The sequence below is a fragment of the Tinamus guttatus genome, unplaced genomic scaffold, assembly GCF_059628265.1.
Source record: "Tinamus guttatus ecotype Peru unplaced genomic scaffold, ASM5962826v1 Tinamus_guttatus_pri_ptg000674l, whole genome shotgun sequence".
Taxonomy (NCBI): Eukaryota; Metazoa; Chordata; class Aves; order Tinamiformes; family Tinamidae; genus Tinamus; species Tinamus guttatus.
The window spans coordinates 1,054,706-1,080,387 of record NW_028289208.1 but is presented as its reverse complement, the minus strand read 5'-3'; the positions used below and the strand labels follow the sequence as shown (position 1 = coordinate 1,080,387).

The window sequence follows — 25,682 nt, the reverse complement described above, 5'->3', positions numbered from 1 at the left end:
TGTTACAATTGTCTTTGCCTTCAACAAACTTTAGCAGTTTAACTTGCTGTGAAATTAGTATTTGTGCTAAATTTTGATTATTTTAGTTAATTGGAGAATAAGTCTTCAAATGTGCTCACAGAAAATGGTTTTATGTATTTATACAATATTTGGGAAGTCCAAACGGACTTGAGGGAAAAAGGGGTACTCCCCATCCTCAACCATTCCTCAAGGATGGGTGAGTGCAAGGGGAATGGAAAGGCAACTAACCATGCAGCTAGAAACCAGGGGACAAGATATTTGCAGGGAAAAATGTCCTGGTAGGCTAAGAGAAATGAGGTGAAAGGAGTTTCATGGGGCACTGCTAAGGGTATCATTAGCTGCATCTTAGCAAGTAGAGCTCTGCTGCAAGAAGCATCAGACTGCAGGCTCTTGCTTGCCACTATCGGCCTGCTGCTTGTGCATGTAATATAAATATAACATGAAGTGCTAATATGAATATGCATGGACAAATATTAACACTATGGATAGGTGAGGGAACTCATTTACAACATTTTGGGGTAACGTAGATAGGGACACTCTAGAAATGTGTGTTAAGCAGACTTAAGAGGCCTGCCAACAGTAAATAATGAAAACCTGTAAACTGTATCATCCAACCTGGAGCACAATCAAGAAACCACTAAGAAATGGCAGGATCTGATTTTTTTTTATTCTTAAATAAGTGTCATTAACACATTTACACCTGTTATATAAGAAACTAAAAATATATGGTTTATATCCAGGCACAAACTTTCCCATAATTTTAAGTTTTGAGTATCAAACAGCATATATCTACTCTGTAGATAGCATCTTTAACTAACACTACAGTGTTAGCAATTTTCAATTAATCAGAAAATAGAATCTCAAAAAAAGGAGTACCTGTATAACTAGCCCTTTGATGCCTTTTTTTTCCTCTCACTTTTTAATGGACATAGTCCATAATTCCTCATAAATTGTTCCAAGGGGAGAATTTTGTGTCCCTAAGGGTTTTACTGGGCGCTATACTAAGTACTCTTCCACTTAGAGATTTCCAGGCACCTCTTTCTCATGTTCTGAGAGTATCACCACTTTATGTACTTCGGATTAATACTTCAGAACAAGAATACTTCAGTTTTGAGATTTGTTCTACATTATCAATTTTATCCAGACTAATGGAGTACAATTTTGCATTAAGTAGGTCAAATAATTTCAAGTTTGGAATTAAAGCCTGTTTTTAACAATGGAGTAAGCAGACATGAGAATTATAACCTAGATCAGGAAGAGAGCAGGGTCAAAGTTTTTTTGTAGTTTAAAAGGTCTTTTGACTTTTAAGCTTTCTAATTCTTTTCCAGGGTGAAATTAACTACTATTTAGCAGAATCCATTCAGTAATCTCAGAAATGTCTGTGCACAGACCCTGTCACATCATACTCCCCTTGGCAAAAGGCTAGTTTCTCTGAATATTATTCTCTCTCCAGTGCAGTTTCTCATTAGATAATTATTTAAAGTAGTTTCAAATGATTTATTACAATTTCTAAACTTTTACAGTCCTTCAAATCATCCTTCAAAATGTCCCATATTCTGCATGCAGCATCAAAGTTTGTAATAAATAACTCATCTATAATAGCCATAAAAATCAGAGTATGTTGAAATTCCAAAGGAATCCAGTCCCTATCTTAAGTAAATTATTCAGTACCTCCCAAACCACTTTTTTGGATCTTCAAGCTTTAAATGCAAGTTTTAACAATTTTTGACAGCCTCTGACCTTTATAGTGGTTCAAATACACAGTAAAGGAAGTCAACAGTTGTCTGAATTTACAAATGTGTGTATAAAGATGATATCAATATATTTTATATACATTTTAAAAACTTCATGTTAAATGGATCCTTCTGAAAGTTTCAATACAATGAACTTTCTGTATTCAGGAGTGTGAAGGGAGAAAACTTTTTCTTAATTGGAGAACTTCCAGCCACAGCTGAAGGGAGGCAGAGAGTACTTGCAGCTTTCTGTCTATTTTTAGTTCCCCAGCTTAGAAAAGGCAGTTTTGGTGGGGCTTTCTTGGTCCGATCAATCTTATCTTCTTCCATGGCTAAGCAGATTAGGGAGTACGTCTTCTGCATTCCCACAGAATAAGTTGCACTCTTGTTATGCTGCAAAAGGGAAAAGAAGAAAGAAAAATAAGTCAGCAGAATGCAAAAGATTACTACTCCAAGACAGACTATAGGAAGTTTTTTTTTGTGCTAGTAACTGATACTGATAGAACAGAAGACCCTTCAGAGTGCTGAAATGTTGGTGTTTTGCCCATCTAGGCATCTTTGCCTATGGTAAGCAAATTATAAGTGAACTTGTGAAAATCCCTTGCATGTGTTTTGTTGTTCCAGCTAGTTATTCCGGCAGCCAGTAAGCACTATCAAGTATACACAGAAACCTCTGTGACAGCTCAAGTGCATAGACCTTGCTGAAGGGGACTCTTTCTTGTTTCCAGGGTCCAGCAAGTTTCTGATTTGCTTTGGTTTCATGTTAGCTGTAGCTATCCCAAGAGCTACCCTAGGACATTCCCTGGGGATACGTGGAAGGCACAGCTTTCTCTGTCTTGTCTTAGTGCTGTCCTGAAGCAATTTGCTCATATTCGAAGCTTTTGTGTCTAGTAAGGCCTTTGGTTTCAGAAGGGGAGAAAGGCAATTCCTTATTTTCAGTAATGCCTTTTTTTTTTGAGAGAGAGAGAGAGAGAGAACTTCGATCACTTCTAAGGCAACCATATTTCAGTGTGTAAGTTTGCCAGGGAATGCTAAAACCATGAAGCATTGGATTTAGCTGAACTACAGGTTCTCTCTCAGTACAAAAAAAATTTAAATTATGTAGAGCTTAACATTTTTCTTATCTTGTGATCATTTTCCCTTAGTCTAAAGCTTCTACAGCAACTTAGTACAGCGAGAGTCTATTAAAATAAAAAGTTACATTAATCTCCAAATACCAACTGCAAAAGTCAAGGATGATTATGTAAATGATGAATGGAAAATAAGCACGTAATCTCGGATGCTGATTGTTTCACTGTGACTTTTCTATGCTAGAAGGATTCTTTTCTCACCCTCCGAGACAAGTTAGGGGAAAATAAGTTATGTCCTGGAATCTATAATACAATTAATCAAAGTAATTACACTACAAACACCTCCTCTCCACCCGCAGTCATTCTTATGTACGCAGGCTGCATTTTATCTTGATAAATAATAATGTAATAATGTAGTTCATTTAAATCTGCAGTTTAAAACTGAGCACATGCCTGTTTTATAGCAAGTTTTCTCACTTTCCTGACCCAAATATATTTGCCTCATTACATACCATAGAAGCAGTTGTGTCTTGGCAACTGATAACCTCAATCTCAATGGGCTGCTCTCCCAGGCTTTTGATTTTTTCCAGTACGTCATTCACTCCAAGCCATTTGCAATCCACACCACCAACTGAAACAATGTAGTCTCCTTCTTTTAGGCCCATCAACTGTTGAAAAATTTTGCACAGATTATTCTCTGGCAGTATAAAGATGCATAATATGCGTTGTCATCAGAACATATGTTTTGTCATCAGAAAGGTATTTCCCTCTTAGAAGTCATAAAATCACTGTCTAGCCAGACAGGTGGAATAAAAGTGTATAAATAGCATAAAAGTAATAAATATAGTTTTTTTAATCACATAAATTACCTCCTTGTTGAACTGTTGATAATTATGATTACAGTCTAAGTACTTGGGTATCAGCTTATTATACATCTTTTTCACTTTCCTCCTAAAATAAAATCTGGTTTTAGCTACCCTATCATCTTCCAAGCAACATTTTCTCCCATTCTTACTTCTGTTTCTGCAAGATTTTTATTTGTACTTAAGTGATTGTTTCTGCCTTTAATCTACTTAAGCTGTTGTCTTCTTTGCATATTGCTTTATGCTTTTGTTTCTTTCCCAGAACAACAACAATATATTAGAAGCCAGTTACATGTTCTTTCCCCCATCTTCTACGGGGGCGTTCCACCTTCCCTTCCTGACCTTTATCCTGATGCTTTTTCTTGTTGCTACCTTTCAGAATCTTTATCCCTTCTAATTGCCTGAATTAGAAGGGGAATAACATGCTTGTGTTATTTGGATTGTTATCTATGAAGTATGAACAGAGGAAGAAATCTATTCTACTTCAAGGTGTTATCAAGAACACAGATACACAGATACTCTAACATCTAAGGCAAATATAGCACTGAAAACCTGTACAGATAATATGAATGAACTATGTTGATATATGCTAGAAATCAAGAAATCCTCCATGCACCCATATAAGCAAATTAAAATTATACTTAAATTGTAATGCTAGTCTCTGGAGAAAAATAGCTAATATAGCCGTGCTTTACTTACCGCTGCAGAACAAACTGGATCGAGACAGTAGGTCTGGACGGGCGAGCCCCCCTTCAGGCTGAATCCCAGCTCTCCTGCTTCGCAGCGGAGGCGGATGGTGCGCGGCGCCGTCCAGCGCTGCTTGGCACAGAACACGGACAGCGGGCCCTGCGGGGCCACGGCCGGTTAGTGCCCTTTGTAAGCACGCGTTCTTAAGTTAGTTAATTAAATGCAATGCTTTAAGCTCATCCTATTTTACTCAGTTACCTCCAGGCTACTTCCATAGATACAGAACAGTGAGGTTTACCCCAGAAGTTTAAGGTGCCCCATGACTATTTGCAGAGTGCTTCAAGAGGAGTAGGATAACAGCAACACCGCCAGCCTGTTCTGAAATCTCTGTTAAAGCCTGCTGCAGGCTCCAAGGTCCTGTGCCACTCCATTTTTGAGAAGATAAATTGATTCATGAAACATAAGGTATTCTGACCTTAACCTGAATTCCTATTTCCCTTTGACCAGTGATACACAGGAAGCTACCTGAAAATTGGCTTTGTTTATCTCCTAGTACCCCATTTCTCCCCTCATACGAGGTAAATGAGGTCTCTATCAAAACTTTATAGGACTTTTATCAAGCTCTACAAGAATGAATGTTGTGTAATGCCATATACAAACATTTTTATTCTTGGCGTCTCAAGCTGACTTACAACTCTGAAGCTGGGAATGGTCTGACAAATAACTTCTGGAAAAAAAACAGTCTGGTAAAATAACATTTTCAGGCTAAGATACTTGTGTCATTTCTCTCACGTTAGAATGAACATACACTCATTAGCAGAGTGATAAAGCTTGTCAAACATCCATGTTTTACATACCAGCCTGTGAAATAAGTCCTTAATTTTCACCTTGGAAAACTGGGGAGCGACTGCTTCTACTTTATGTTCTGTTTTAGCTAAAACAAAACAAAAAAAGGAAAAATAAATTAGTTTACTCTTAAGCGTTAATTACATGACTATCCCAAGAAACGAAGAATTAATATACAAACCATTTTTCTTAAACTGCAGCTAGGATGTTATATAATGTTATATGAACACCATTTCATAGAAATACTTACACTGGGTAATCTAAGGAGGGAAAAAGCAGTTTTAGATGCACAGGAAAAGCTTCTTCATTTAGCAATAAATGCTGCATTGCTATTAAAAGGCTGCATCTTTCATACGGGAAGAGAAAGAAGGGTAGCTCAAGACTTTCTGAAAATGAGACCCTTAACCAAATTAGCTTCAGCATCTCATTATTTGTTATAGACCCTTGATTTCTAGCCATGAATACTTACGAAGGATATCTGGAGCTTGGATTAGACTGAGGAAGTCATCTTCCTTGTCCTGCTGAGCATATTTGAGAAGTGAGCGCTTGTGTGCAGCTGTCAGGACCTCTTGGAGAATATCGATATTTCGAAGCTTTTTGCACAGACCACAGACCCTTAGGGCTTCCTCATGATAAACGATGGCTTTGCGTAAATGTGCTTTCCCTGAATAAATTAGAAACTGTTAGTTGTCCTCCATGAACAAAGAAAATACCAAGTAGTTTTCAACTGTCCTCCCTTAGCTGGATGAAACTGGCAGTTACCTAATTGTTTTCTTTGTGCTTTGTCCTTTAAAATGGTGAGAACCATCAGTCCTTCTGGCATGTAGTCATACAACTGGGACAAGGCTTTCTCCTGCTGATCTTCATCATCACTGGACTGCACTGTAATGATTGACATCAAATATCAGTCATTACACATTTCTTGATGCACCTTCCTTTAGGGTTACTGTGCAATAGTTGCTACTTTCTCTCCAAATGTGCCAAAATAGTCTTACAAGTCCATGCTGACGGGAATCTCAAGTTCTTTGGACTTATATCAATTTTAACATCTGCAATACGTAAGTAATGCTTATACGCCAAAATATATACGAGTAAGAACTGAACAACTTAGTAGCATACAGTAGACACAGCATAAAAGTTAGTGCATCAAACTTCCCCATTCTACTGCACAGTGTGCAACAAAGCATTGCCTCATATCCGAAGGGGAAAATGGCTATAAAATAACATCTGTTGAAACCCCAAAGTTCCTAGCTGCTAGTCTTACTCATTAAAGTAATAATCGTTTATGTGAATGTATAGAAAACCTCATTATTCTTACACTCATGGTCACACAGGATGGTGGCAATGAAGTAATGCGCTAGAGCCTTGTAATGGTCTGATTTTATTTGTGCCAGCTTAGACCAGGAATAAGGAATGTTCTCCTTGACTGGTTCTTGATTCATTGCAGTGTTCACCAGCATGTAAACCTCTCCAACCTAAAATAAAGCACAGAAAGTACAAAAACTTTTAATTGCAATTAGGAGCTCAGTTACTCAAGTAAAATACATAATTCAGCCTTGGGATATGTAATGTGCACCATGTCAAAGAAGGCGGGGCGGAAACAGAGTGCTACAGGGCAGGTATACAGATGAAACAGTTTGGGGAAAATGTGAAATTATGTATTAACTTCTCCCTGCCCTAGTCCCAGAAATTAATTTTGTACAAGAATAGATGAACTAAATCAGCCCATCTATTTATATGGCTTCAGAGAGTTCAATAAAAATACAATACAATGAACAGTTCTTTGAAGATAAATCTTGTCATATTAATTCAGCTGAGAAAGGCTTAAGCGTGTTGATTTTGATTTGCCCTTAAATTCTGAAACTGTGGAGTCCTTATCTAACTGTAAGCTTGTGTGGTCTGGTTAAATTTGGCTACTCTCTTATTCAGAGTGGATAAAAGAGCTTTTCAAGCAGTGAACACTGCTTTAGTGGATTACCCAACTCCAGCTGACAGAATCCAAAAGTCTCTCCCCAGCAGCCAGTCACAGCTTACAATAAGTCAGGGTGGCTTTGCCAGGTTGGTAGGAAAGGCTTTGCCCACTTTAGTTAGTGTGGAAGTAATCACATATCCGCTATTCTGAAATGGCTCAGAAAGCATCTTTGCATCATGTGTTTTTGATGTCACTGACATCACCGACTCCACCAAGTCTGAACACTCCCTTCCAGGCCACAGTCCATCTGTCTTTTTTAATGCAGGTCTCAAGATAATACTCCAACTAGCAGCCTGAAGCCCCAGCTGGCTCTGCTCGTCTGGACAACCTCCTCCCCACACGTTACCATATAGTTATTCTTTTGGACTTCAGCTCTTTAGATCTGCATACCCTCCAGCTGCTGGGAAATTACACCCAGGTAAGTGTTCAGCAGTTACCGAGAACAGCTCTGTCCTTTTGAATGCTAATCCGAGAACAAGATGTGTATTGTTTGAAAGAGCAGTATGGTAAATAGATTGTAAAAAAAAAAAAACTTGGATAAATCTGCAGCTGAACTGCTCTAGCATGTTTGTATTAAGGTTCAATTTAAAAAAAAAATCTAATGAAGTAATTCTAATACATAATTGTTGTTGACACTTAGATTTAATAAAACCTGTTAGCATTTACTGCAGGCTTAGCTAGTAACGCAGCACTGGAAGCAGCTATTTTAAAGAGGAAATATTAAGTCTCTCTGGTTACCTTTGCAACTTCCTGCGTCATCTTCACTAGTGTGAAAAACTCATTGCGTATTCCCGGGAGACTGATCTGCTCAAAGACGCACTCGTGAGCTTGAGCGAGCAGCATTTTGACTAGCACATTGAGCATAGCTGGGCTCATGTCGTAACTTGGGGTGTGAGTGAAGGTCTCCTTTAAGTAGCTCAGCACTCCTGTAATTATCAAATAATTTAGTATTATTAATAGAGAAATAGGCAAACTTAATTCATCAACAATAAAGTTGATCTTTAATTAGAGTCTAGCAAACAGAATAAGAAATTTGAAAACCTACTTATCCAAATTAACTGTATCTACCATATCTGCCCAAAGGCATTCTTGGTAAACATGAAATCAAACTGACCTCCTAGTTTTCCTTTGCATTCCCAAATGTCCTTGGGCAAAGTTCTCAAAATTGTAGTTTAGAGGATCAACAGAAGCTGCAAGTTTTAAGGGCAGTATCTTCAGATTTGCTTGTAACTTTTTCTTTTAAAGCTGTGCTCAACTGAATATGACTTTTATATGGAGCCAGTAGGATAAGGCTTGTATGTAGGTCAAAAAATGATATCTACAGCACTGTAAGAAGGCAAAGGTAGATCCTTTGGGTGGAGAAAAAAAAAAACAACCCAAAAAACTCTATTATCTTATTAATTATGAATATCCTGTTCAGATACTGCAAAATTCATGTCCCAATGAAAGCTCTGTTCCATCCCTATAAGTGACTAGAATAATATATTTAATGGAGCAGGTTCTGCTCCAAATATTTGGTTCCACTAACATGTTAATTGCTTCTAGCATTTATCAAATTAAAAGCAAACACTAACTGTAGTGCAAACATTAAGTAACAGTTACAGGGATGGAAATGTAACCTCAGGCATACACGTCATCCAACTGGTTTAGTGAGTTCTGCTAGCTTGCTAATTGCTGATAGTGCTGCACCAGTGTAAGGATAAGACCTCTGCTTTACAAGTGTCCCACCTTCTGCAATCTCATTTCTTGTTGCTGCTTTCAGTTCTGGCCCTGCTGTGCTGCATTTCCTTACTAGCAGGTTTTGAGATTTTTCACTATCTATCTCTCTATATTTTTTTACTTTATAAAAATGTTCTTACACAAACTTTAGTTATATCCATCTGCATGCAGCTTTGCAGTGTACAAGAACTTGTCAGAGACATCTGAACTGCAAATACTGAAAGAGAATCTTTTTCTTAAGTCTGAACGTATTTCTACATATCTGGCAAGCACATATGCACCGAGAGCTTTGCTGAAGACAAACTCCATGCAACAACTTCCATCCAGTACTAAGAAACAGCCAATACATGTTCTACGTCATGTCTAAAGCAACACTACAGATGCTGTTAGGAATCCACACACAGGTACAACAAAACGCCTCTTGCAGTGCATCGGTGTGAGGACCTGCAGAGGTTCTGTAGTGGTAGATTGTGTACTTCTATATGTGAATTAATACAGTTCGTAGTGAACAGTAGTGATTTTATTTGTAAAATGGAAGAAGCAAAAAGGAGAAGTACTCAAGAAGTTCTCAAGTACTGACATTTCTTTTAAATGAAATGTAAGCATAGAAAAAGAAAGCCTATTTAAAAATGCATGAAGAAATATCAAGGTTTCTTGATAGTTTTCTGAGGGGGTTTATGACAATCCCACTCTGTGGTCCACATTTTGCAACTATTAAAGCTATATTTGCAGTAGAAGCCAATAGTCACAGATTGTTAATGCAGCAGCAAATCTTATGGACCATGTTGATTACATGGATAATATCTATAAGCTGTTTTGTGGCATTACTGACTTTTCCAAAATTTAGAAAATCTGAAGGAAATTAAAACCTTCTCTAGTATATTAGCCTAAGGGAGACAATTTCCTTTACTAGAATTTGTATTTTTCTCAGTTTGGGTTGGAGAGTTGTGTAATATTTTGACTCTGCCTTTGAAATCTATGAAAAACATGTAAGCAGCATCAAACAAATCACTAATTCCATATGAGAATATTGTAAGGTTCATTTTGAAGATACCATATGAAAAACTGTATTTTAAGCCCTTTATTAACCCTTCAATTATTTCTTGTACAGATTTTACACCACTGTAATATCATGGAGGTCATGTTGGCAAAATGAAGTATGAAACAGTTAATACTATACCTATTGCTCAGATGTTTGAACTACAATTGATTAATCATTAACCAAGACATTCATTCTCTTTATCAGCATATTCAGACTGCAGCTCCAGGCTTTGAAATAAAGCTTTGTCTCAGCTCTTCATTAGGCTTCCCTATCCCTCCTTTTTTTGTGTAAGGAAGTTGGTGGGAAATGCAGAGATCTGCAGGAAGTCAGACTATTTGGAGCACTTACATTAAGACTTTCCTGATACTTCTAAGTTTTTACCTGCTGCTCTCTGAAAAGCGTCAACTGCATTTTCAAGTCCACTCTTTGTCTGACGATTGCATCTTGTGCCAATTTGGGTATACAGGGCTCCAATATTGAATAAAATACTTGCTTTTTCAAGCAACAGATTTTGCTGGCACACCGGGACACCTGTGAAGGAGTCATACCTTTAAAGGAAATTAAATAAAAAGTGTTAAGATAAGTATAGCCCATGGAAATGATATTTTCATTCTGTTCTTTTGGTTAGCTTTCTTTTTTGTTTGTTTGTGGGGTTTTTTTGTTGTTTGTTGGTTGCTTTTTTGTTTTGTTCTTTCTTCCAAAAGAGCAACAAAATTCTTAATGACTGTTTTGATACACTGAAAATAATGGTAATTCTGATTACCTTTATGTACCCTGAGTATAATCCCTGGGCTGTGTCACAAACTAGAACAAACTAGACAATTATTTTATTGAACGCTTAGTTTCCAGGGGAGTTTAAACCAACATCTCTGTAAGCACATCATATCCAATTCAAAGTCCCTATAAAACAGACACCAGAGACTGACAGAATACAGGGGAAGTATCCATGTGTGCTTGTCATGTTCTTATACTTTTTATTGGGCGTGCGCTATTAGATGCTGCCAAAGATCAACTATTGGCATGGTTAGACACTCTATAACTCATATTTTAAAGATCTTCTTGCAGTTTTGACTAAAAACCTGGCAAGTCTTCTTGGCTGCATGGCAGTTGCCATCTTTTCCCATCGGAAAAAAATCAAGACTTTAAATTGAGAGTGTAACTTTGCTAATAGCTGTAGTAAACCCACCACTGCAGTAACAAATGACATTACTTCCATTTCCTGGCCCAGTGCTCCCCTCAGCAAACTGAATTAAAGTCTGATTCTTTCCAAATCTGCTTCATGTACCAAGGTTCAGAGTCCAGGAAACATCTATAGTTGTCTAAAATGAAGACATATTTCCCCTTTTGCTTGTGCAAGCTGTCGCTCAGATCATAATCTAATCAATGACTTTGCCCTATGCATGGAAAAGGCTTTACAGTACTATTCAGTACTGAAAACTGAAAAGTATTCGGTAAATACTTTTACTGAGTATTTACTGAATATTCAGTGAAACTGAATATTCCATTTTACTCCTAATGCCAAGAAAACATTGCCAACACACACTGGGGGCGGGGGGAACACAATGACACTGACATTCTTCAAACAGAAGACAGATAAAGATTAACAACATTCTGCAAAAACAAAACCAAACAAAAAGGAACAAACATGGACTCCACACTTACCATGTAAATAAAATCCCCATGTACCTGGTGGGTGGAAAAAATCTGTTTTCTACATAACCAAGCTGAAGAAAATAGCTGATCAGCATCTCAGCACCAGCTTCATCTCGACTGGGAGTACGGCAGGCCTTAAAGTACAACAGATTAAAAGCACATTCTGTTGAGCTACAGGATGAATATTGAAACACCAAGAGTAAAGCTCTACTTCCTTTCAACTTGTGCATATCACACAGCTGCATGGAATCTGAAACACTTAGCTTGAAGCCTTATGGATGCACTCCAAATAAGAGTTTCCCACCTACACGGAGAGTAGCAGATAACTTTTAAGAAAGCACATGGAAGACACATTTAGCAAGACTCAGATTCACTTAAACAAAGACTGTAGGTGTTTTATGAAAGCTAGAAAGAAATCTGATTTCTTTCTTCCAGTATAATATTGGAAACAAAGAGTAATTAGAAATAACCATCATTCTGTTACAGCCCTTTGCCAGATGCACTTGATTCCAAACTCATCCTGCTAATTTTAAACTACTTAAAATAAGATTCTGGGTTTATAAAGTTTTTTCGGGAGCTCAATAACTTTGCATCTTTTTTCATTCATCCTTTTCTTCACTTGTTCTTTATTCAGACCGTACAGCTGTTTGATGGAGATTCATGTTCCATATCACAGAACTGAAGTCAATACAAATATGGTAAGTTACAAGTAAAAGTTGTATAATCTGATTCCATAAAAATGCTGTTATTTACAGTTTTATTGGAGATTCAAACTTGATATGATGTAACACTCCTCCTCCATTACTCCATACTGGAACTTACTTGTCTCAGATCCATGAGATCTGCTATTTCATCTTCATACTCAGAACTGTCTTCGCTATAATGTTCCTGAATGAAGTCCTAGAAAAAGTAATAGCTAGAATTACCCTAAAATTAACCCAAGCCATTCATTAATTTTTTTGTAGTTATGGACAGTAAAAAATTGTTTCAGTTATGAGCTGCATACTTTCTACTGTCTTCCTGCCAATAAAATATAAATAATGACATTACAAAAAGGCAACTGAATTAATAATTTCATCTGCTGTGAGAGATAAGAAATTCCAATTTAATGTAAAAAAATCCAAGTATTACATCAGCTCCACTGTGTCTTAAAACAACAGCACTTAATGCTTTTAAAAAAGGATAAATGAATCCTCTTAACTATAAACTAACAAGGGAATCAAGTGACCATGAAAGCTCATTAGCAGAAAGAGACTCTGCCAAATTCTTATCAACTATATTAGTGCAATTTCTCCGAGATTAACAAAACTGCAGTGTCACAAAAGGTAGCAGAATCTGGCCACTGAGAGTAACTACAGATGTAAAAGCAGAAACAAATTCTATGGCAGTGCAGGAGGCAGTTTACAAGGAGGCACCCTGGTGCACGGCAGTACAGACACACAGATGGTGGCTCAGATAGGCAGCAAGGTAAACTGGCCTGCAAAAAATGGTGCTAATGTTGCAATGCTGCTTTGAAACCGAGTTAGAGCTGGGTGAGCACAAGCGGGAGTATCACTGCGGTAGAAACCTTTCTACTTCCTTTCACAAGTTATTTCTCTTCATTTTAGCTATTTTTTTCTGAAACGTATTTCTGAAATTACCTTCAGGGCAACTGTAAAGTCTACTTCTTTGGTTTCTTTCAGGCCGAGAGGTACCAAGGGAATGCTGAAAGTCTCTCTGTAGGGAAAAAAAACAAAAGCAAAACAATCGAAGCCACAGAAATCTTTGTTCTCTGTTTGTCTGCAGGTAAGAGATTTACTTTTATTTCTTGTGAAAAAAGTTACTATGCTGATAGGTGTTGAGGTAAAAGCTACATAGTTTATGACAGTCTCTTCCCACCCAAGACAGTCTGCTTAATGTCCCGTGACTCCCAGAGGGGAGACAGGAAGGCTACTTGCATGCATCTTTGCCATCTGAGCCAGTTTTTTCCTCCAAGGAAAGGAGACTCTCAAAGCCTGGTTATTGCCACAGAACTCAACACAGAACACACACCTTAAAGGTTACCTCAAGTCCTGCTTAGGCCTCCAAAGGGAAGACTGTTGAATGCATTGCATTGGAGAACAGATGCTATATTGCTGGATTTCTTCATGTAATAATAAACTGACCTAGTTACCCAGCCTGGCACTGGAAATTCTTCCAAGTGCCATGCATCACAAGCTTTCAATCCTGACAATGCTCACCTCCACGAAGGAACCCGGTGTCTAAGGATTAGTGCAACATACCTTTCCCAAGAGAAAGACAAATATGCAGACTAACCCTTAGTCAACAAATCTACCACCGAATGTGTTCTCTAGCAAGTTCTCTGTTCTTTCAGCTAGTTATTGTGCTACATTCACATTTACCTAGCAACAATTTTATTTCCAGTGACAAATAGAAGATTTGCCGATAATGGAGTAACTTAGCTTTTCACTTACTCTGTATTTTGATAAACCTCTACTGAGATATTAAGTCCTTCCAATTCCTCCTTTAAGATCTGCAGGTCAGAGTTTACAAAACTTAGTTCCAGTAGTACCTGTTCTCGTACTTTGTTGTTGGTGGTAGCTCTGCAGAGAGAAAGACAATTTTTTCAGTGCCAGGAGCTGTGTATCAGCTTTGTTGACCGCCTCGCTTGCATTCTCAGCATTTTTAAGATTATTTTTTCCCCTTAAGAGACAACGCAAATCTCACATTTCAGAATCTGTCAACAGAACCTGTGATAGTTTCCAGAAAATGGCCTGCAAACAAAGTAAGTTTTCCTAAAAGAGTTATTCCAGAATACTCTATAACCACGTACGTGGGTTTTAAAAATAGTAATATTTTTTTTTAAATCATACAATTTCCTCTATAATTCTATTTTTCTGACACAAAAAAAAAAGATTTTGTTTCCTTTGCCACTCATATGCCGAGTATATAGATGACACTTTTTGGACTGCCACCACACTGGATAGTATTTAACACAGCCCCAGAGCATTTCTGTGTGATTTCTTATTTGTGTATTTCACGGTGCATGTATTTATATATACATTTATCTCACTAATTCTAATGTGATTCTCCATAAGATATTGCTGTTTTCAAGAGAGTTAAACAGTTACCTATAGTCACAGATATGAGTTTAATATCAAAAGCACTGATCCACATCCATGCATAAGATATTGTATCCCTATATTAGGGCAACCAAGACAAAAAATACTTTCTTTTTATATGTATACAATTTGCAGTATTTTGTCTATACTTTTGTCCTATTTCCTGTTAAAGTTAAACTTTGTGAGTACTTAGGAACACACTTTTTACAGCTGCTCTCCGCTTGCACATCCTCTCATCTTACAGGATGTTGAAAACTGAACTGGCTGTTATTCCAAGGCTACAACTCTAGGCTATGTGTTTTGTATTATAAATGTGGTACTGTGCGTTTTCTATGCTGTACTTTATTAGGCACCTGTCATTGTCTAGATGAAGCACTGCTAACATCTGAGTGAGGTTCTAGAAAGTATTTGCACAATGTGGATTGTTTGTTTCCAACCTAACTCACTTTGTTCACGTTTACTTGCATTTCAGCCAAAAGTAAAGGAACCTGCATTTCCAGTTTTTCTTCAAGCCCTACTGCAGGAGGCTCTTGGTAGGTAATGATTAGTTTACTGCTTTTGAAACCTGATAAAATCCAGGTCAAATCTGAAAGTTTCGTTTATGCTTTTCTTAGGAGACAGTAAATATATCTAGTCATGTGAGGTCTCATCTAGTAGTCAGATAACTTTTGAAATGTCTTACTTCAAAGAACTTGCAACTAGCAAGTCTAACAAGTATAATTTCATTTTAGATTTTTAATAGTTTAGAAATAAGTCTGACCCTTTACTTTGAAAAGTGGTGTAGCTCCCACTCTAGTCAATAGCAACCTTGGTATGTTAGCAGTTAATACTGATTTCAGGAGCCCAGCTTTAGGATACCATTCAGCTGAATGTCAGAGTGTTTGATTTAGATACCACTGGCCTCTGCAGCTTTTCTGAAACACCCGCAAGTTGACATGCGGAATGCTCTGCTGATTGACTGGTGTTCGCCTTCAAAAGCAGATATAAGGATTTTGCATGAATTCAAAAGGTAAGGAGCTAAAGCCTTACTCCTCAGTCAGTTACCAGCAAACAAAGCAAAATTAAATCCCTCACAGAGGCTTAAACTGCCAGTGATTTACACAAGCTTTGAATCTACCACCTCTTTTGCCAAGCGTGTAGATAAAGTCAGATGACAGGGAAGTAGCAGCCTATCAATTAATGTTAAGCCTAAGAAAATAAAACTTTAACTGAGCAGTTTTCACCTCTCTAGGGAAAGCATATCAACTGGACTTCATTCTGGAGCCTGAAAATCTCCATAAGGCCATTATTCCTTTAGTGGCAGATACACAGTGACTATAGGAGACTACTGCAGATGGGGATTTGGGAATTTTCACAGTTCTGGGTAACAGAGGGGATGGACTGTTAGAAAACTACATGACTGTTTGCTAGGCAGTTCATCACAGGGTGTAATAGTCTCAAGACAAGGTCAATATATGGTTATTTCTATGGGGACAGCTATGTAAGAAAATGCATGATAAATAAGACCTTGTTTTTCTGGACAAAACATAATGGAAAAAGGACAAAGTCTCTTCAAGATGCCTCAAACAGTGTGAGAATGTGGTGCCAGCAGCTCAAATCCTGCTGCTCCTATATCACTAGCACAAGGAACAGCAGAAGTGATTTTTCTTTCCCACTGCTGAGCACAAATCTAAAGAAATTTGGAAAGGGCAACAGGGTAGTGATTAGACTGTTACCTGATTTAACGCGGAAAAGGACCCCTAACTATGCTCAGTAAGGTTCACTTTCCATTATCACTAACAATAAAACTGATCAAACAAGGCAGTGTAACATGGTCTGCTCTGCCCCTTTGCTACAACAGAGTGGCTTTGAAAGTGCACTTTAAAGCAGGTAATGATTCTGTGGCTTAAAAGCTTCAAGGATTTTCACAAAGCATCCAGCAGCAATTTATTTAGCACATTATGGGAGCAGTTAGACAGACTGAGCAAAAAACAATAGCCAAGAGACTAAAACAAAAAGTTTTGTTGCTCTAGCTAGACAACTAGGAAGTGATGGCACGTACCGTAAAAGATTTTCAGCACCAGCTCTCAGTCTCACTGCTTTTAAGATCTGTTGATTTAGAACAGCTCTTTGATTTTGTAGTTTGCTCCGACCCGTCTCAGCAAGAGGATTACATCCCTAGAAGTAAGGAAAAATATTTGTTGTTGTTCTTGGAAGATTCTGAAAAGTGAGTAACATTAAATCTGAATGAACTTTAAAGACACGGATTCTATATGTGTAGACACTGTTTGTTCTTTTTCTCCTCTTTTATTTAAATGCTTCTGTCTTCACACGTTGAATAGACACTCATACCAGCACATGCCTACAGCCTTGACTGATTCTGAAGCGACTAAGACCACTCTGTTTTAAGACTTGCTCTTACATGAAGCATATTCTCTTGAATGGCCTTCCTAGGTATCCTGTTGCCCAGCCTGTCTGGTTCCTACAGGATTATGCATAATACGAGAGAGGCTCAGATCTCTCTGGCATGAGTTTTCCCTCAGATACTGCAGCCACTAGATTATTCACTGCTCTTGCATCTCTTCCTAGGTTCTGACTAGAAGTATTTGGTTTTGACAATAACAGCATTTAGAAGTTTCTCAACAAGCTCTAATTAGGAGCGGTCAGGCAATGACACACTCGCAGAGCTGAAGCATGTATCCAAATAGAACACGAAGTTCTAATCATCTGCTTGAAGTTTAGGTCTTGTTTGGGTTGGCAAGTAAAGGCAAATTGATTAGGCATTAACAAAGTGAGCTGATCTGGCCAGATTCCACTAGTTTAACTGAGAAAGCACAGAGTACAACATTACTTTGAAAAGTTTGTAGTAAGTAGGTAAAATGACAGGAAGCTCATATAAGTGTATTCAGAGGCACTCTCCACCAGATAGCTTGAAAACACACGTCACTTTGAATTACTCTCACCACGGAGATATCTCTGCGCTGAGGCACCAATTACCGCGGCAGCCGGGCGCCCGGGCGCGCGCGGGCCCCAGACAGACCCACAGCAGCAGAGCTGCTCACCGTAGAGCACACGCACGTGTCGCAAAATCGTTTGTTCGTCTCAGATTAGGAGGAGTCTTTTAACTATTAAAAAAAAAATAGATGCACCTTTATACACATTCAAAGACATAAAACGGGCATAATTAAAAGTACAGCATGGTGTTAACACCTGCAAATCACTTTCCCCTCTTAGCCTCTTTCTTTGAGCTGCCACTGTTCCTCCTACTTTGTTTTTTCGTTATTTTGTCTTGTATAACTTTTCTCTCGCGTTGAAATTGTTCCCTCCTCTCACTTTGAACCTTGCCAAAGTTTCCTTTTGATTTTCACGCCGAGCTCAAATACCTAATTCTCACCTTGGCCTTTCCTTCTCTATACCCCTGTACAGGTCTGCAACGCTTTCTTCCAACTTGCTTCCCTTCAGCTTAGGCCAAGCAGCCTTCCTCAACGTACCCTTCCCCTGCCATTGTCTTCATTTGCCCTGCAAAGCTGCTGCTTTCTGGCACTCCCTGCCCGTCCTGCATTCCAAGCAAGCCTCATGACATCATTCAAATATTTCCTTACAGCTCCATTTCTGAGAAAAAATCAGGAAAATCAAGCACCTGACTCTGACACCACCAAGCTCAGTACACCAATTTTGTTTACTTCAGTGGACTTTTGATCAAGACTCAGTCCAAAAGTCTTTGCGTTCACTTCTCAAGGAGGCCTATAAGGCCTTTATTGCCTTCTGGAAAACTTTGCAGTTATTTAGGAGAACATGTCTACATAGTAGCTTAATTTTGTTTGTCCTGTATAGATTTTGTTTTCTTCGCTTTCCTAGGCAGCACTTTGCGCTTAGTTCCATGTTTAGACAGTGCCAAGAAAGGTAGAGTTCAGTGCTAGAGCATCAGACAGCCAGACTTCACAGCAGCTTCCACACCTCCTGTCTTCATTTCTTGTCAACAGGATGTTAGATGTTTCATTTAATTACTGTTTATTTCTCTGCAGAGCCGAGACAATTTGGAGTGAGCTGGATTTAAACCTGGCTTAATAATTTTACTGATAATGTATAGTACAACAAAAGAATCTTTGTTACTAATGAATGTAACACACAGGACATTTAGTTACTAAAAATGACCAAGAACAGAATGTGACTAAGCGTACATTGCATGTAATTTGGAGAAAAAAAAGAAAACACACAGGAGTTAACTGAGAAACCTTGCTGTGAAGATAAATAGTAAACTTGGAGCTACGAGTTTTAGAGCCTTTCTTCCCTCTAAAAGTGTAGCTCTGTTCTGTGAAGTGTTTAAAGAGTAAATACTACTATTCTTAACTCCCAAGCCCATAAAAAACTCTTACAGAAACTAGAGTCTGGTTAACTAGTTGCCTTATTTCTTCCTGCTTTGTTGAATAACATTGTTGAAACTACAGACTGGGGAAGCTGCTGTGTTTTAATAGGTATCAAAGGCAAACCCATGCAACAAGAGCTATAGATTTGCAGCATATGTTATTTATGTACCTAGTTAAATATTTTCTTGGCAGAAACCGAGAACTGATGTTAGAAACAGACACACATCTCCTGGTCAAGGCTGGCAACGTGTTTGGTAGCAGTCCTCTGGTTAGCGTCACGTGCTACCAATTCCAATAGGATTCCTGCTCATCTCTTGCTAGAATTAATGCCAGAGCTCAGGTGGCTGGCGACCTCCCTGCTTTTAAGTCTATCAGCATTATCCCACAGATGCTAATTTGGCCAACAGCTGTAGCCCGAATGCCCGTGGGATCTCAGCGTGACACCCCTCGGGCCACAGGGGCCGAGTGGCCCTATCCTGACCCAGGTCCCACCCGGGCGGGATGCGGAGAGACGTCGCTCTGCACATTACATGGAGGCACAGAGGGTGTCTAGGCAAGCGACTTGTCTGGGACTCCAGGTTGGCTTTGTGGGCAGTACCTTGCCAGGAAGTTCTTATTCAAAGCATAAGTATTTTTAGTGTCAGAAAGCGTCAGAAATCCAGTTCTGATGCATAGAAAAATCATGACTGTTTGCCAAGTAATGAGCAATCACGGGAGGTATTTGAAGTTAACATAAATGTGATGTATGCAGCAGTGGTTCGAACTTCTCGAATGAGCCACACACTGTCTGGAGGTGAGACAGAGTTGAAACTGGGTGCGTCTCCTTGCCCAAAACAGGGCATTCCCTCCCAGCCGCCAGACCTGCTCCGGCCGGCCGCGCTCTGCGCAAATGGCCGTGCCCTCTAGATACTGAAAGGCACGCAGCAAATGAGGAGGGAGCTTCTGCTACAGCCGAGGAAGTTGTAAACAGCATGATTCATGCCAGCATTTCTAGAACTTAGGGCAAGTCCTACTAATTCAGTTTATTTCCTTACCTTCTCTACCAGGTTAAAGTTTCCTGTATGTTTCTCTTAGGCGTTGAAAACTAACAGAAATAGTTTCAATAGTAGATGCTTTATATGGAGCTACAAAGGAGTTCGGGGAGGAAAGCCCAGAGGAAGCTCTGGTTTTCCAGAGGCTGGTCTAACTGTGCCCTGAACAAGTATTCTACAGGTCTAAGTGCCTGGTCATAAAGATTAATGCAAACTTTTAGAACTGTTCCATTAAATTTAAAATACATATTTTATGTACAATAATCAGTCTTGTCACACTGCTTATTTAGCAAAATTACGATTGTGTCAGAGGAATCTATTTTTTGATGAATCAAGTTTCAGGTGATTCCCAGTCTCACATGAAATCCTGCTTTCGGTTTTAGGACTTTCTGAATTTGTCTATAATGAGCAGATAGAGCATGACGTGGAGCATGAATCATCACAACACTGTTTCGTGCTAGCTAGACAATTGGAAAGACAGCAAATAGGCAAATAAATATTCCTGTGCAAATGCTAATGGTGATGGTTGCCTGGTGACTAATGACTGAAGAGAGCCACATTAGCGAAACCCCAGTGGGAGCACAGGTGTAGCAGGTTAGTGAACTGATACATTAACCACAGCTGGGAAACCCTGCAGAACAAATCCCAAAAGCTAAGGCGGGAAGGAGAGGGGGTTAATTAGGGAAGTGCTGATTCACGGGCTGGTTACAATACCTATTATCATCCCCTTTTTGAGGCTGGTGCTGCTCTGTTTAGAGAGCTGTTTGTTTTCTGTTTTTAGCCTTTTCCTCTGGCAGGGAGGACTAATATATGCTGTCTTTCTGTCTAAAAGATGTAGAGCCTTCTTTTCTTCATTCAGTGATTCATCAGCTTGGTCTATATGATAAATACCTAGTCTCAGATATCAAGCTAAAGCTTTAAGAATGTGAAAAAGAAAGAAAATAAGCACCCTCATTAACCTGACCAGCTTTAGATTTATTAAGATAAAGATTTATTAAGCTGCTACCCAAAGGAACGGAGGGAAGGACCAGCTGTGTAGCACCCCCAAACATCAGCGAATGCCTGGGAGCTACAGGAAGGGCGAGCTCGGGACATGGACCAAAGCTTTTTATCATCTGCTGCACTTTCTGGCTGGTTCAGGAACTTAAAGGGTTATAGTGTACATAAGGAGTCCCAAGGCAATAAACTACGGTGGGAAAGACATACCAGACAGCAGTTGATAGAAGTCTCTTTCCTCTTTGCTCAGCCCTTCCCTGCCCACCCCAAATATCCCAGCTCTCTTGCAGGGCACACGCAGCCCTAACGCACTGTGCAAGCTGGGGAGCTGGGCATCAAACAAGCACAGGTTTGTAAGTGTCTGTTTATGTCTCCTGGCTCATTTACTGGGATGTTTACTCTGTGAGAATGTTTGTGGAATGTGTGCAGTAATAAAAAAAACAGAAGTAATAAAAAAAAAATGAAGTAGCATTGAGAAAAAAAGTCCTTTTTTTCTTTGGCTTAGTAACTCAAAAGCTACTAAAAAAAAAAAAAAAGTGTCAGAGAGCCGAAACAATCCAAAAGGCCGTGGCTGGCTTAAAGAATAACTTCCTTAGAGGTGGAAGAAGCACCTCGGGTAAGCGAAACAGCACGTGAGGGTAGATACTACTTCAAGTACAGACTTCAGTACCAGACTGTTAAAACACTTTTCTAAATGCCTTGTTCTACTTTTAAGACAAAAAAAAATTATTTAATTTCTATCCTCAGCTTTGTCATGACTGAGCCAGAAAGAAGTGGGAGTCTTCCCAGAAGAGGCGGGGGAGGAGGCCGGTGCTGCAGGAGCACACGCAGCACCCAGGAGCCGCGGTGCAGTTTGCCCTGGTGCTGCACCAGGAATACACTGAATTAAGCTATCAGCCCCAGATGGCCGAGATAAACAGAGCACTAGCAGAGGCTGTTTCCTGGGGCACTACTTTCCCAGCGCATCAGAAGTTCCAGACAGAATCTCCTTCTGCTCCGCGATGGAAAGCCGTAAGAAGGTGTTTCTTCCACCTTGCCAAAGCCTCCTCAGGAAACGTGCGAGAAGGGTTTTCTCTTTTAAAGAAGAAACAAATCCTTACAGGGTTGGTTGTAGCTAATCAGAAAGTTCAAAAGCAGTTGGAAGGTAAGGAGGGAACATAGTGGGAAAGGAATGGGGCCAGACTGATAGAGATACATATACCATATGTGGCTGCATAAGTAGTTTTCTTAAAAAAAAAAAAAAAAAACGGTTAAAATAAAAAACTTTTGGCTAGTTAGTATATTTGAGGCTTAAGAAAAACTGCATTTTGCCTGTGCAAAGATGGTGGGCCCTTGTCACAGGGAGAAAGGGGAGAACAGACATGGGGCGAGGGAGAAGGGAGGAAGCGGCTCCTGCAGACGCTGCTGGGAAGGGGCAGAGGGGGGCGAGGGGACAGTGCCAGGACAGCGAGAGCTGCCGCCCATCGCACCCGGGACTGCCCGGGGCAGCGACAGCCGTAAAACAGGAAACAGGATCCTGTCTCTGTTCCCCTGTTTCTGACCATTGCCCTTTACCTAGGGCTAGGCAGGATTTTACAGGGGCTCCTCCTTAGGGGAAAGGGAAAAAAAAATAGTATAGATGTTGCACCTGGGGATAATGAGGCTCACTCTCCAATAAATGGTATTAAAGACTTAGAAGAGCTCATGACACAAAAGGGCACTATATAAACTTTGTGCATATTTCCATAGCGACCCATCCATCATAAGAAACCGTCAAAAGTCTAAAGCAAATAGATTTGTACAAACTGTTAGATTTCAGCAATACTGAATTTCACCACCTGCTCTCAGAACATTCTTGCACAGTCTGGAAAACAGCCCCCTTGAGTGAGGGTGCCTTGGAGCCCTGTTGGGAGCAGTGCTGGTGCAAAGTGCGTGTTTTCACCCCGCTCCCAGCCTGGGGAACAAAAAGGTCAATTAAGCAACTATCTTTTGATCTCAAAACACAGAGAATAGCCTTGGAAACGTATGGGATTCTGGACAAACAAGACTGGTAAATCAAGCCTCAGATCCTTTCAGGGGAAACGAACAGCATGATTTAAGGAGGGAGGGGAGCAGGATACAAAGGAATCCTTTGGGAAGAAACGAAAAGCCCCTGGACACACACCAACAGTTCAAGCACCAGTTTCAGCTACTTGAAGTCATCCAGTATGGTCTAAACTAAAAATATCCATCCAGGGGACTTCCTCGGGTTCCCTTCTTGTTTAAGTCTGTTCCAGGCTCCAGAAGATGTTGGTGGGTTCCCCCCCCCTCCCTGGAACTACTTAATGCGAAGGCAAGCTCTGATCTCTGAAACCATAGAGCCAATGTATAACAAGGCATACTGGTTTCCTGATTACGTATAACTTTCAGGGACAGTAGACTTTAAACATCTAGGCTAATTTGAAGTTTACGATTTCGTTAAGAGACATTTACGAAGCAGATGAATCTTCTAAAGGTCTCCCAAGAGCTTCACTGCGAGCACAGCCCACCTGGCTATGGATTTCTTGTGCTGAATACCAACTTTGTTTCACCTTTGCACAGATTTAAGAAATCGGTGATTCAAGAGTGGGAAAGACGCTCAGAACTGGGTGTAAAAGTGGATGTTGGATGTAGTTCCCGTATGGGGAACGCGCTTCGTCCCGTTCCAGCACGCGGAGCTTGGCCGATGCGACACCCGCGGACCCGCGGGGAAGCCTCGTCCTGCAAGGCTGAGCGAGGGCGGCGTGTTCCTCGCTTTTAGAGCGCCCTGTAAGCTCAGAACGCTCCCGGGGATGGAGAGAAAGGCTTTTCCCAGGCTCGCCCGACCCCGGGAAGGCGGCGGAGCCTCGGCACGCTGCGCGGGGACCCCGTCCTACCTTACGAAAGTAGCTGTCCCCGGCCGGCTCGGCCGCCGCGCAGCCGCGAGCAGGCAGCGCCTCTGTCATCGCGGCCGAGCGCCCCGCTCCGCGCACGGCGCCGCTGCCTCCCGCTCCGCGGCCGGGCGCCCCGCTCCGCTCCCGCCGGTGCCGCCGCCTCCCGCTCCGCGGCCGGGCGCCCCGCTCCGCTCCCGCCGGTGCCGCTGCCTCCCGCTCCGCGGCCGGGCGCACACGGCGGCGCTGCCCCAGGGCGGCGCGCGGCTCCGCCCGCGGGAGGAGCCTCCTCCCCGCGCCGCCAGGGGGGCGGCCGCGGCCCTTCCCGCCCCGCCGCCTCACGGAGCGGCGGCCGCGGCCCTTCCCGCCCCGCCGCTGCCCCCGGGCCCCTGAGGGCGCCGGCCTCGCCGAAACGTCTCGCCAGGGCCGCGGGCACCATTAAAGGCAGGAGCGGGGCTGCCTCGCGTGTCCGCGTCCCGCTGCGTGCCCTGGCAGTGCCCCGGGGAGGAACGTGCCTGCCATGGGCGGGCGTGGGGAGAGAACGCAGAGGCAGCTGCTCCTTATCGAGACATTTATCCCGGCTTTGGCGTTGTGTCTGTGACTTGCTTTGAAAGTGCCGGTGTCTCCGGGGAGCTACGCGCAGCAGCCGGCTTAAAGCCCGTGTCTGCAAGGAAGGAAACCAGAGCCAGCAGCTCAGAAACTGGATCCGAAAATCCACCCTGCCTCCCTTGAAGTCAGATTAACTTTTGTTAGGATTTAAATATTTTGCTTAAATTAAAAATTTGTTTACTCTCATTGCAACCTTTTTTTATCCTTAATAACCTTAAAAATATTAGAGGTATATACCAAACATATGTTAAGAGATACAGGCAAAAGTGTAGCTTCTTCACCTGCTCCAATTTCTATTTAGTGGGTATAAAGTTATGCTTTAAATTTAATCTTCCTGGTATTGGTGAAGGTACTGACTTCCCCTCACCAAAGATTTCAAGATGAGTCTTGCAAAATCAGTGCAAATTTCCAATGTACTGCACTAAATTAAGTTACAGTGAGAGTTAAAATAGTAACTTGCTGGTGCAGGCTGTGTTGATACAATCTGTTAATTAAAACAGTATTTCTGTGTCAGTGTGAAGAATCTGCACTGCTTTCAGTGGATTTATTGAAAACCGGTTTTGTTAAAAGGCTACAGGTTTTTCTGCTCGAGATGTAAGATTCTGTAGTCTGGTCAAAGGACCGGAGCAGGGACTGCCCTCCTGGTGTGTGTAGGTGACAGACCCGCCTAAGTCTCTGCAGTGTGACAGCAGGGATGACAGCCTTTTAGCACGTCCTGGTGACACAGCGCAGCATTTCTCAGTTGCTGATGGACACGCTGAGTAAAAGAAAGGCAGCAGTGCAACGCAGCAAATTCCTGCAGCCCAGAGAGCTCCCCGAGGCTCCCTCCTCAGCGCGCAGCCTGCCTCCCAAGCCGTGGGCCTGCCAGGCTGCACCGCGCCTTTCCCTCCCTTCGATAAGGGCCGCTTCATCGCGACTACGCAGCCGCCGTCACGTATTTCTTAAGTAAGTCAGCATAACTTTTGTCTGCATAAAGAGGACTCATGTTCTTAGTTATTTTTTTTTTCCTTTGTGAAAAGCACATGATGTCTGCGTGCTCTCGGTAGCTGCAGCTGAGCTGTATAATGACTGGCTAGGAGTCCTCCCTGACCATGGAATGTAAATCACAGCTTACAACTTTCCAAAA

At 40.9% G+C, this 25,682-nt stretch overlaps 1 protein-coding gene and 1 long non-coding RNA gene across 2 annotated transcripts; one reads left to right on the top strand and one right to left on the bottom strand.

Moving 5' to 3' along the window:
- Positions 1-759: 759 nt before the first annotated feature.
- RHPN2 (rhophilin Rho GTPase binding protein 2) lies at positions 760-24,022 on the bottom strand. The gene is made up of 15 exons (XM_010216299.2): positions 23,954-24,022; positions 16,749-16,864; positions 14,060-14,188; positions 13,247-13,322; positions 12,429-12,506; positions 11,616-11,740; positions 10,335-10,501; positions 7,931-8,118; positions 6,539-6,695; positions 5,983-6,102; positions 5,690-5,884; positions 5,232-5,308; positions 4,387-4,533; positions 3,337-3,492; positions 760-2,147 (listed from the first exon to the last, which is right to left on the bottom strand). The coding sequence occupies exons 1-15, from the start codon at positions 24,020-24,022 to the stop codon at positions 1,896-1,898; spliced, it is 2,052 nt and encodes a 683-aa protein (XP_010214601.2). The 3' UTR covers positions 760-1,895.
- On the top strand, positions 15,187-15,507 carry LOC148591902 (uncharacterized). The gene is made up of 2 exons (XR_015913987.1): positions 15,187-15,240; positions 15,322-15,507. It is a non-coding gene; the product is annotated as an uncharacterized LOC148591902 (long non-coding RNA).
- Positions 24,023-25,682: the final 1,660 nt, after the last annotated feature.